Source organism: Dreissena polymorpha, chromosome 1, assembly GCF_020536995.1.
Source record: "Dreissena polymorpha isolate Duluth1 chromosome 1, UMN_Dpol_1.0, whole genome shotgun sequence".
Classification (NCBI taxonomy): domain Eukaryota; kingdom Metazoa; phylum Mollusca; class Bivalvia; order Myida; family Dreissenidae; genus Dreissena; species Dreissena polymorpha.
Window position 1 is genome coordinate 158,374,930 of NC_068355.1, and position 14,229 is coordinate 158,389,158.

Sequence of the window (14,229 nt, forward strand, 5' to 3'; positions counted from 1 at the left end):
ATGACGGTATCACAGAAAAATTGTGGTGTTAATGCATTTAGTTGGATACATGCATGCACGTATTGTTAACATATTTCTTTACTTAAAGTACACTTATATATTGTGTGTATATATTAACTGAATATTTCATGTATAATATAGTATTATAGTATGATTTCCATTAGAAATAAATGTAATATGGCATGTGTATGAGCATATTTCAATAGTGTATTAATAGTGTATGTAACATTTTGTTGTTCTAAAACACATCGTCGTATTTTATATGAACTGCTCAGCACTTTTTCCAATGAATCCATCAATTGCCCTGGAATATATAACATATACCAGTGCTTATTGCATTTCACTTAGATGTATCAGTGTGTGTCTGTTGTGAGATTCAGTCCATTGGTATGTATGCGTCCAACTGTGACGTCATACATGAATTATCCAATCAGTATGAGAGAGGTACAATTAAAACGATGTTTATTGGTCAGATATCTAAAGTTGTGTTATAGCTTGCACATTCCTGACCATGATTCCCTTCGCCATTCGACTGGCTCAATACAAACGCCATTTATTGTTGTAGTCTGCTTTTTACTATTTACGTGTTTCAACCTGGTAATGTTTGGGTTTATTATTTGTAATTCCATTATTCCTTCTTTGTACATGACTTTATTTATTTGTTTTATAAATGAATTAATGAATTGTTTGATATAGTCTTTGTGGTGCGAATGTTTTCACATGTTGTTATTTTGAGTTATTAGTGTATAACTTTTAATTTCTGTTTACACGTTTTAACTACAAAATTATAAACCACCTGATATATCTTCGGGCGTCTTCGTACACCACTCAAACCTAGACACAGTTTTTTTTATATTTATTACATTTACAGACCCCAAGACATGTATGTAATTACAAACAGAAATGTTTTTTCAGTTCAACATGGCATAGGCTCAGTTTGTGATAATGATCAGCTTTTACAATCTGGACTAAGCCCGTCTTCAATCAAACCACGCGTTATTACTCTATAGGGATCGTTAGTCCAACATAAAACCTTCCAATAATTAATCATTCCTGGACTTAATAGTGTCAATTTTTATTTTTGATGTTCTCACTTACAGCGATGCGTACAATCTTAAATTCTTTGTAATCGAACATGTTTTAAATGCATGTCCATTTATTGTACCAGTCTAGCATACTTTAAACAAGAACACTAAAAGGCATGTGTTCTGATTGTTACATATGCGCATTAAGATGTCAAATATATCTTTATAACGTTTTCCGATTATACCTTTCTTGTTTTATACTATCACTCATTATCACTGCTATTTGGATGATGGATTTGATAATAGCTTTCAACAAAACAGACCACTTTACACAATACGTTTATGAGTGTTGTTGAGTACTTGATTGTCACAGCTGCGTATGCTGGGTCGTCATCACGTGTGTAGTGGACGTGTGATACATTGAATCCGCCCGATATATTGCAGCATATAACGATCTCTCGTTGTTTCCAAATAATGCCCGAAACCCTGCAAAGACGATGCTATAAGCAAGGAATGACTTAAACATCTGTTAAATAAAAATTATATCACATTTCAGAAGTAATCAGGTAGGACATGTTTTGTTACATCGGCTATTCATATTATTAAGGTAGATAACTGATTGGGCCCACACTGCATGATCTGATAGACAATTCATCACTTAACATAAAGCAAATGCTTAAAAAGTGTCATTGATTTAGCTTAATCGAGATCGGTTGGTCATCATTTTTTGTTACAATAAATAACCGTTAACATGTTTTTTTTTCTCCACGTAAAAATGGTCCGTGTACCTTTTCTTAAGTTCTCGTTAAAACCCGCATATATGAGTGGATTCAAGGCGCTGTTTGCGAAAGCAAGCGTGTAGGATACTAACTCCAGACTGCTGTACCAATGCGGAAACTGAAACAAATAAACATCAGCTGCAAAATGTGGCACGCAAATACCCAGCAAATAAATAAGTATTATTTTACAAGATTTATTGATTTATTATTTGAAAACCGTATATACACATATAAAAAAGCGAGAAACGAGTTTACGGCAAATATATTTGGATAGGCATAGCATATGTATTTGAGCTTATAAATATAAAGCTATTACGTTGCATGAATTTAAGTCGTCGATGTACATTATATATAAACGGTATGCTACTTTTGAACATTGAAAAAGTTGCACGCGAATACCCAGCAAATAAAAATGTATTATTTTACAAGATTTACTTATTTCTTATTTGAAAACAGTATATACACATATAAAAAAGCGAGATATGCATAGCATATGTATTTGAGCTTCATAGTATAAATATAAAGCTATTACGATGCATGAATTTAAGTTGTCAATGTATATTATATATAAACGGTATGCTACTTTTGAACCTTCGCACATTTTGCCATCGCGCAAATTTGAAGTCATTTACAAACCCTCTATACTACTTATTGTTTTTGCATATTCTCTTAAGTGTGCCAACGTACCTGTTCGTGCTGGTTCGGTCGATACTCAGAATATAATATAACGATTTCCAGGGGTAACCAGCACAGTCCAAAGGCTGCCAAAATTGTTATCAGCATAATTACGACCTGAAATTTGAAAACAAATAAAGGTATGTACGTTTTATTTTTCTCTACAAAACTGAGATTAATAATTAACAGTATTTATTTAAATGCAATTACAATTTAAAACAAACGCTTATATGATTGCCGTCACTTACAATTTAATAATGTTCTATATAATGCACAATTGTACCCAGCATTCAATTAAAAGCCCTTTCACCCTCAGAATCAGAATCAACATTTCGTGCAATATTTTGAAAAATTAAGTTTAACTTAACATATACACAATCAATGTTAATTATAGCAACCGACACAATGTCAACGCTTAATGTGGTTTAGTGACTTAGATTTCACAAGATACAAAATGCTTTTTACGGGACAATATAATCAACACATGTTCATGTACCAAGTTAGTGTTCGTGTGTCGTATAAATATATATATCGTTTCGGGAAATTTAAACCGAATATATTATACCACAAACAAATAAAAACGAACAGTTTGTATCTCGTTAAATCTATGCCACTACAAAACATCTAGCGATGATTGTTTGGTTATTGTTATACTGAACAAATATTTTTATGGTTAAACTTTATGTTACGAAATGATTTTGAGTATTTATGTTACTTTAACATTTAGTTTTGTACTTTTGAAATATGGTGGGATTTGGTTTATTTTATTATTTGTTACTTTTGAATAACATATAATAGATTTTTGTAAATTTAATATTAATATACAGATGGTAGTTATGGGACAAATAGTACATAAAATAAGTTTTTAAACATAAATTAAATAAAAATTAAAATGTATCTTGAGCAACTAGGAACTACATAATCTGCATATGCATGAAACTTACTTTTCTTTTCACCTTTTTTTGAACCTGAATTTCTTTGACGGAAATTCTTTCACCCGGTGGCCGTGTAAACCACACAGTGAGTATTATCAGAAAATATATGACCGACATTGTCAATATGGGGACAAAATACAGAGCTACTGTCACAAACGTGTAGTATGCTTTGCGACCTTTAAATGATTTCATTATAAACCCTGTCGCCGGGTCTACTTCCTCAGTTATTGGCCATGTATCAGCGCACCATATCTCAACGTGATTGGCCCATACTCTAGACTCTTCTTGGCGGACAAACAGAAGAGGTGATGCCACAGCTATTGCGCATACCCATGTGATGACTATAGGGTAGCTGGCTCTCCTCTCGATGATGTGGGCTTTCATGGCAAACACGATGCCGAAGAAACGATCGCAGGCAATCAGGACGAGAGAAAATATCCCGGCTACCATTGATGTTACTGAAAGAGAGATACATTATAAGTAAGCTGGATTGTAATAAAATATTACCGATGTTTAATGTGTGTGTGTATGAGTGTGTGTTTTAATTGCGTGCGTCTGTTACGTGAATATTGATGTGTCAAAGTCATTGGCTCCAAATGGTCCGTTTCTAAACTCTAATCACTTTTAAATGTTAAATGTAATGAAGTATTCTGAATTCGGAAACAAGAATTGAATAAATAGAGAAAACTGTACAATCATGTAAACACATAGAATTGTGTACAAAAGATTCAATTATGGTAAGTGTACTTTGCTCGAATGGAAGATGTTTGGTCTGTTGTAAACGGAAATCAGAGTATGTCTTTAATTATGATTCAATTATGATAAGGGTACAATTGTAGGTGTGCAGATAACTAATCTGATCTAGACAGTCAATTAAATATTGGTATTAATAGCATTTGAGTTAAATGTATACCCACATAATAATATTACATGTGAAAAGATAATAATAATACTATAATATAAGATAATTATAAAATACAATATATAATTTCTAATGAATCCTATATTCATATGATGTTTGAAGCAATATTGAAGTTGGCTTAACAACCCAGGATACCATACATAAATAACAAGACTAATATTGAAAAAACATATGCGATTACAACGGATACAACTTTTGGAGAAGCACTTCATTTAAGCACATAAACATTATGTAATTGTTCATACTCATATAAAAACATCTTAAACTTTCCGTTTTACATGCAAAATATTATATATTTATATATGTATTTATATACATATGCAATAACAGACTGATGACATGATATCATTCACCAATGCCTTCTAAAATAGCGTCGTGTCCAAGATATAGCGTGTTCATATGCAATACTATTAGAAAACTGTCCCCAAGAGAGAGGGCTCCAGCTGCTTACTGTAATTGGCGACAACGATACTTGGATTACATTACACAATTACACATTTGATTACTAAGAACACTGACTGGATATATTGGAAACAAACAACTTATTGACATAATATTGGACTTTTCTGTGTTAAATAATCTTTCTTATTCCAAAAGATTAGTCTTTCTAAATTGAGTGATTTAAGCTTTGTTGAAATTTATTTACATGTTCCGTGTTATTTATTTAATTAACACAAAATGTACAGTTCAAACCATACAGACTGTGTCCAGAAACAAAAATATTGTTTAAGTACGATTGCTTTCTGCTATTCTAACAAATTACTAGCCAATGTTCCAATGGAAGAACAACAAACACATCTATGCTAACATAGCACCAAACATAATAGTGGCATTGAAAAAAAGTGTTTAATTTTTCGATTTTTCTAATATTTACAAATCATGTATGGCACGTAAACAATGCAATAATGTTTATACACTTAGTGGGCCATATGCGATAAAAAATATACCAATAAGGCAAATACTTATAAAATGTATATGCATCAGAATTTTAGATTTTTGTGCATTGACTGAAAACCAAATGCTCATTGAAAACAAGTTTTTAGTTACAAAAACATTTAATTTATTGGTTAGATTGATGTACACGAGTAATTTGTATTCATAGAAAAAACAATTTTGTTTAGGTCCGGTCATTATAGTTTTTATATTTGATGTAATTCGAACGAAAAAGTTCAATTAAATATGTAAGTACTTATTTATTTTACCTGTTGTTCAATATTTTTTTCCGTTTTTTCGTTTTTGTTATTTCGTTAAAACATCAATTCATGGTTTAAATTGTTATATGTGGTAAATTGAATTAGCAAATGAACATGTGTTTACGCAAGTTTTCTCAATATGTTGTAGTAGAAACACTTGAACAAGACGGATTCATTATATAAACGTCATAGTTTTACAAGACGTAATAGCTGAAACGATATGATCGTTAAGCGGATGGTGTCATCTGAATATCGCAGTTAACACAGCAATATGTGAAACTCCGTCTTGTGCATTAAGCAATCTTTGAAAGAAACCAGAAAACACAGACAAGCAAAATAAAATCAGTCATTGTATGTGTTTGTTCAATGTAAATGCATATAAGGTTCAACCATTATTCGGTTATTTGGTCTGTTGTATTTGATAGATTTATATTATCATTGTAAATCGCTAGAATCAAATGAATGTGTTTACATAATTTGTACCTTTAAAAACAGCGTGTGTGTGTTGGTGTGGTGGGTGATTATGCCAAAAGCTACAATTAAGTTAATTTGAATTTGCATTAAGATATGCGTATGTTAATTGTTAAACACATGTACTGCCATTGATTTGGTTAAAATTGGTTGCGAACAAAAGTAATTTATCGTTAAGGTTTGTAATTGATTTATGTAAGACTTACTGCACATAGCTTTGTTATGATTCGTATGGTTATTGTGATATCATTTAACACGTATTGCGACAAATGGTGAAAGATATCCGTTGTTATTTCAAGAGTATGTCCCTAAATGGTTTTACTTTTATCAAATAAACAACATACATCAGAAAGAAACCCGTTCTCAGTCCCGGACAATTACAATAATAATAATTACCATTGATGAAAAAAACATTCCTTCAAACAAAATAAAACACTAAAGATAAAAATATGCAACACATATCTATTCGGTTTTATTGATCATTTAGAAAAGACATGTACTTCTAAACAGGTTTTCAAATACAATTATAATATCAAACCATGCGTCCTTAAGTTTTAGCGTATATTTTGCATTTTGCAAAACATTTGTTCAATTGAACACTGTTTTCAATTCACATAAGGTCTCTTAAATTTTGTTGGATTTACCTATCAACAAATGGAAGAGTGTGCCAATTTAAACATGATTGTAAAGAATTATGGTTATGGTTTTCGTAACATGTTCAAATTGTATAATCATGGTTTGATACTGCAAATTTAATAACCGGTCGATAGCTCACAATGTGTGGTGTACATCAAACGTCCGCAGTATAGTTAACTTAACTTGTAAAATTTCGCAAAGTTATCAAAATAAGTAGTTGGATAAATGTGTATTTCGGTAATCGTGTACAAACACTAACACGTATTGGCAATAACAGATTATAAACTAGATTACAATCGGCCAAACTGTCAAATGAGTCAACTGATAACTTTTAGATGCTGACTATCTGAAATAAATATGAATATCACATAACTACCGTGTACTATATGTGTAGATTTAGCCCAACTTTATTTAAACGTTTACATTTATAGTTTCGTAATTGTCTTAAAAAAGTTGTTATAACATCTTTCGTCAACAATAATGTGTCCGGTAGTTTGCATTGTTTTAATCATATTTTTACGGTTCCGTTATAATTGGGGAAGAGAGACGATCATATTTTTATATTCTGTTCAATTGTTTGCTTATATCGGTACGATTCCCTATAATGCTGTTCCGAATCGATATATTCTGCCATCGTTTAAAAATGTAAAGTACATGCAACACTTCTTTATATGCTGTTTCTCTTGTCCTCTTTGATTTACTTAGAGATCGAGCATATTTTTAACGTGTCTGTTAAATGCTGAACGACACCTATTCAGACGTACTCTTTCCTACGATATGCCAATTAGGTTATACATCCTTACAAATATTGTACACTGACGAACGAATGTAATATATGTATGTCGAAAAAAAAACATGAACACAATTAAAATTAATTTGCAATTTGAATAACTGTATTGTGGAATTCAATCGCAATAGTCTTTCAACAACTTATTTGTAATCAGAATAAGTCTTCAAATGATTAACAGTCTCAAGCAATCAAGCATCATATGAATTTTAACAATAAGAACAAGGTGCCTTGGTTAACATGTCAATGTGTCGTGTCGGATTATAATATATGTAAAAGCATTTATTGTACGAAAGTTATGTATTTATAAAAGCATTGTTTTATTTTCCTTTCTAATTGATTTCCAGTAAATTTCCAGTAAATGACAGCTGATCCCAACACTTTCTTGTTAATTGCATAGTAACTTTAATAATACAAGAATATCAGTCACTTGAGCCCTCTTTTAATGCATATTCTTTGAACAAAAGTACACATGTTGGTTTTTCACGTATGTGTACTACAATCGCAATCAAAAATTCCTGTCGACGTATAATTCGTTTATACAATGTGATTGATTCAATTACAAATATTATTTTTACTATCACGTCCTGTTATTTTTTTATTTGTTAACATTCAGTTATTATCATTCCTTAACCCGTTGTTGGATACGTCAATAGTTCTCTATATATTCTAGCAGTTCATACTTTAACTAAAATACAAATTTCACTATAAAAATGGAAGGCATTCAGTTTCACATATTTTTGTTACATATGATCCTTAATATAAACCTTCTCATAAACATATCTAGTATCAGCATTTTAATTCGGCAACTTATGCAATTATTAAAAGTGATTATTTGTGTTTCTAAATAACCATATAAATTATAGCATATTCGTAAATATTTAATAGTGTATATTTATTTATGCACATTGTTTGACATTTTATGGTCGATCAATAATTGGTATAGGTCTAAGAGATTGATCGAAAAATAAACCGCGAACAATTAAATATGTATCACTTCGTTACCTTGTGCAAATGAGTTTAGTTTACAGAAGAAATTTCCCAGTACCCATCCCTCGGTAAGATCGTCCACAAGTCGAACCCAAGAACAACACGCGGTCACTAGAAGGTCCGACACCGCTAGGTTTACAAGGAAAAAGTTCGTAGTCGTTTGCATGCGTTTGTTCCGCGCAACCACCACAATTATTAAAATATTCCCAACGATTGCGATTAGAATAAGAAGCGAGTAAAGTGTTATTTTTAAGATAATCTCCCATATAGCTACTTTTTTCAAAGGCACGGGGTAGTTCCAATTAAGTTCATTGTCGTAGTCCAATCTATTTGTATTTGCAGTTACATTCAAAGTTTCACCGATGGTATATTCCATGTTTTCTCATAGGATAAGCCACATAAATTCTTCATAATATTCTACATTTTTACACTTACAAATGTTTTGCATTATAAACCTCATATATTATATAAACAATACGTGTTCATTGTATTTTATCATAGTCAATAGCACTTCAAATATAAATTATTTCACATAAGATTAATTTCCAAGAGTTGTCCGCTTATAGTACAGTCCTATCAGAACGGCAAACTGCTTCGACTGAAAGATTCCTTTGCGTCGAGACAGTTTTAAATACTATAGCGGCTCTATCAAAGCGCCTGCAAAGTCTCTGACCAATCGCTATGTGCTATGTATAGAGTGTGATCAAACATCGGTTGTGGCGATGAAATATACCGCCATAAATATTAATTCACCATTAGATTATACAGGTATAGCGGTACGACATGTCGTTATGGACCGATTAGCTCGCTGTATTTGTCACTGAAGCAAATCACGAACGATAACGTGCGAACGTTAGTATACAGCAAAAAACACAACAAGTGTACACAATACCTGTATTAACCGCATACTAGTACAAATCGATTAAAGGGACTTTATTACAGATTATGGCATGTATTGGAGTTTGTCATTAAATGCAATATATTGATGCATATAAACATTGAATTTAAAAAGCTCTAGTTAAAACAGAAGTTAAATTACAGTAAGAAAAATTAACCCTCAACTGGGCTCGAATCAGTGGCCTCTGAAGTAAAAGTCTAACGTTTAGACACGGCCATCCGTGTTCATACAACGATATATTATGATTTATTTATACCTTATGTAAGCGATCCTCGTAATGTAACAAAAACAACGACAACAACAGAACTCTGCAAAATTGGCCATCGTTTCGCTTTTCAACGCTTTATTATTTTCAGGTTTTTACATCGTCAAAAGACGCCTATAATGGACATTTTGGAGCGTGGTAAATGTTCAGTATTACTGTTTTCTTACAAATATTATAGCTACAACGAAAATTTGCGAATATGACACAATTTTGTTTTTCAATTCGTCAATTTACCAAAACGTGAAAAGGCCCCTTTAAAATAGCATTTCAAAGTAATTCATTTTTGAACTTTAAAAAACAAGTATATGTTAAAACATTGTGAATCAAACGTCAGCCTATTAATTATGCGTGTATTACGAAAATAAGAACTGCTCAAATAAAGAACACATGTACTCAAGCTCACGCGTCTAATCAACAAGTATTTTAATTCAAACATACATTGACCCATGCATTATTAGAAACTTTCCAAATGAAGACGACAGGTGGGAGAACTTAGGCGTTTCGAAAATATAGTTATATTAGTGTTTCAAAGAAAGTTCACCTGTAGCGTTTCGACAACATATATCTGGATGATTCATTGGAAATGATGGAAAATTACAGCGTGTACCAACCTTACCGGCATAGTGTAAATTACATACCGATGTTTATATCACAGTTCTAAAAGCCGATTATTAACCCTCGCTGATTATGAATATAAAACGTCATTTTGTTGAAATGTATCGATGGCTTTATACGTTTCGATAGCATCGAAACGATCAAGCATTGAATCAACAAGTATAGTTTATATTTATTTATTATTATATGAAACTAAAACATATTTCGTTGTTCATTTTCGCGACCGAACATTTTCACATTGTTTAAGTAAAACGGCTCGTTAATCACCAATCCATACCAACATTGAATATAAATAACATACTTTGAAAAAGCTATTTATACAATCAAATGACCAGGCAAAACTGGTAGGTTTTCTTTAGTTTTATTGACCTTTTGACACATGACAAATTGACAGGTTATAATTTTAAGCGGTGGTACATTTTCTTGTTATATTGCGTATGCATCGGTATTGCTTCACGGGCAAGTCGCCAGCTTGTCATTTTTTAATATAGTCGATCTGGTTTCTTACAAATGGTAAATAGTAGTCCATATACAATATTTTAATACAGCAATAACAAGTTTAAAACTAGATTTTCTAAGAGTCCTAAAACGAAGATGATATTCTGAAGTGAATCCAAATAAGTATAGTTTTTCAACGCAACATTTTTCGCAAAGGAGCCAAAACCAAACTAAACACACTTTATTGTACACTGGGTGACGTTAACAAACCCAGAAACAGAAGATCGATGTCGGCTGTCGCCACATGAACATCTGCTCAGGGATAATCTCTCGGAAATTGTCCCATACTGAGTCTCATTTCTGTTTGCAAATAAGATGCAAAGAAACTGGTCATCGCATTTTGGGATCACATGTTACGTTTCCTATGAATATAATAGTATGCCACATGTCGTCGTTGAAAGAAGAAAAGCATGTTACATGATGACTTCCAACTAATACTAATTCTGTAAAATTGTTTGATTTAAGGGAATTATTAAGCTATTTTTTTGATAATATTACCAGTGTATCCGATTCGATATATGAAACGTCAAATGAATAGAGCTCCACATTATGCCATTTTGTTCTCCTATGTAGGGCTTTTGTCGGCATTCTTTACGAGTATATTTTGTAATTTACTGATTGTACAGATAAACCAGATGTCAAACTTAACACTTCAGGTAGAGAGTTTTATCAAACTACAGAAAGCTGTTTTTTAAAACGTAAGCGGTTAATTCTGTAAGCCCTAAATGGTAAGACAGGTTACCTTCAATTATGTTATGTAATGCATTGGTATGAGGTGAGACGCGTGTTAATATGAAGTCCATGATTATTTTCTCATGCTATTGTTTTGAGATTTTTTTTTAAATAATGGTATATTTATGAGCAGTCATAAATCGAAATCGATAAAAATAACACAGCGTTTGTAACGCGTTTTATCGATAAGTGTGTTACCAACATATCATTTGAACTACAAAATAAACTGCTAAGCCCGCGCATTTTATTGGTTTAAGTGAAGGTTTGCTTCGATATTTTCCTAAGTAATGCCACTTTTTCGTTTATTTGTTTTCCTTGCTATTAAAATCGTTTATTTCTACTACACATGGAGTTTTAGTATTATAACACAAAATGGCATTTGTCAAATATACAAAAATACGAGGACACGTATCATGCAAATAAATAATATAATGATATACGCATGCGTTAGTATATAACAACTTTTAATAATTCTAAATAATGTTAATTCTTATTTAAAGTTTGATATTAGTTCAAGTATTCTTTAGAGTTATAAAGTATTAAATGTCTCGTTTTTGGCTGATGTAAAAAAACTTATATCGACATCGAAGACTTGTTTCTATACCTTTCCAATAAAATATATGTATTATGTATAAAACTATGGCGCTACATAAGCAACCTGATGTCGAAAACTATAATGACTCAACCTCAGTAAACAATTTTAGGATTTATCCAGATAATTGTGTCAATTATAATTAGGAACAAGCTTTATCTTTAATAATCAGAGATGAAAATAATAACATTCTGACACGTGCTTGCAGTTCATAACTGATTTTATTGCAGTGACATATTAGGCAGTTTTTAATAAGCTTGTCGTTAGATCATTATGAAGTTGCTAAGCATAATTTTAACTATCAAAACAGTGCCGTATAATATACGTTTTGTTTTGATTAGTCTGTCAAAGACTTGTAGTTGTTCCCAAGCTAGTTAAAATAGAGTATACATATTAAAACAAGTGTCTAAGATTTCTCGTACATACGTATATTCAATATTCAAACATATGTTGGTTAATATGTATAACACTAGTTATATATACATGTAAACGATCTCTATTATACTGATGTAATTGTTTATAAAATGTGACAAACTTACTTTTTATTGCATATATGAAGATGTACTTTGTGCAAGTCACTGTTAATCATGTGTACTAATCTTTTCTGCGCATTAACTACTAGTATCTTTTATTGTAATGACCAACTTGATTTTCGCATTTTTGCATACGTCATGGCTTCTTGTTTGAGACTTGTCTAGATGTATGTGTCGAGGAAATAATGCGTGTTTAATGATATATCGAAGAAAAGGCGCTAGGCGTCCAAATAGCAAATATAAAAATGTGTTTTTAGTAAACGAAATGAAACGAATCTTGTCATAATTTATCATACATGTTTGAAACGCCTAAAACAATTCAATAATTTATTGTTGTTTAATTTGAGTTGCAATGCTATGAGGTTAAATTTTATTTACACTTATATGTATACTGAATATTGCGGGGCCAAGTGTGACGTTGAGCGCTTTAAAACCGGTTTAAACCCCCAATGCTTTGCATTGGCCGTTCTTAGGCGGTGACCCCAGCTTTATTCTTATTCGTGTCTATGTTGTTTTGTATTGTGCTGTTTTGTACTGTTTTGGCAATTGGCCACTTGCCTTTAATAAAGGAAAAACTACTTGTTTATAATGAGAATGCAATACTGCTCCAACATCTGGAGTTTCACTTCTTTATATTAATAAAAACAAGCAAATTTGGTGAATTGATATCCCCCGCCATTATACTTCTTGACACACAAGTTTTCTGGACGGATGGACAACGCCAACGTGCGTCATCCTCTTATCCATATAAATACTCATACCAAGTTTCAATGAAATCCGTCAAAGATGTTCCAAGATATCGCTCCGGACACACAAAAAAGCATTTTTTCAAGATACAAAGGGCCATAACTCCGTTAGTATCCGATAGCGTACAATGCCATTTGATGTGCATCATCCTCTTATCCATATAGATACTCATACCAAGTTTCAATGAAATCAGCCAAAACACTTCCAAGATATGGCGCCGGATACAAAAGTGCCGGACGGACGGACGGAAAGACGGACGAACGATTGGACGGACAACGCCAACACAATATCCCTCCGCCTATGGCGGGGGATAAAAACATACACAAACATAACTTAAGCTGCTATTTTGTTAAAAGTTGTATGTAAGACATGTGCCTCTATTCGTCGCTTTTACACATTATACGCAACAAAAGCTGGCTGGTGGTAGCAATGCTGTTTGTCAATGACCGTTCAAATGCGATGACCCCAGTGTTATCAGTTAGCCTTTTTTACATGCTTCTCGCCTTTATCTTATTGTAATTAATTGGCCACCTGCCTTACACAACGGACCTCGTATAAATGCTAAGCTAGATCACCTGCTGATGCATAAGAGTGTGACTGTATGCGTATTAGTCGTTTCCTTTAAAGAAATAGAGGATATTTGTTCATGTCAGTGTAAGATCGTTTGTTATTTCACGAGTGATCATAGAAAATATTATTTTTCTATGATCACGAGTGAAATAACAAACGATCTTACACTGACATGAACACATTTTCTATTTCTGTTATGCCCCTTTTGCAAGAAAATAATTAACAGCTGTTTCTCTTTTGCTGAAAAGTTACCCTTTCTCGGAGTTTCCCCCGTGGCGTGCCTCAACACATTGATATGACGTCATTTTGTTGACGAAATGACGTCATCTTGTTTACGAAATTACGTCTTTATTCCAGGAAAATTCT

At 32.2% G+C, this 14,229-nt stretch overlaps 1 protein-coding gene across 1 annotated transcript in view; it reads right to left on the bottom strand.

The window, feature by feature from the left end:
* Positions 1-929: 929 nt before the first annotated feature.
* LOC127857767 (neuropeptide FF receptor 2-like) overlaps positions 930-14,229 on the bottom strand; it is a 48,712-nt gene continuing 35,412 nt past the window's right edge. Inside the window, exons 2-5 of the mRNA XM_052394427.1 lie at positions 3,424-3,872; positions 2,492-2,596; positions 1,814-1,922; positions 930-1,511 (exon numbers count right to left, since the gene is read on the bottom strand). Of these exons, the coding sequence (XP_052250387.1) occupies positions 1,393-1,511; positions 1,814-1,922; positions 2,492-2,596; positions 3,424-3,864 (774 nt within the window). The 5' untranslated portion in view covers positions 3,865-3,872 and the 3' untranslated portion in view covers positions 930-1,392. The remainder of the gene's footprint in view (positions 1,512-1,813; positions 1,923-2,491; positions 2,597-3,423; positions 3,873-14,229) is intronic.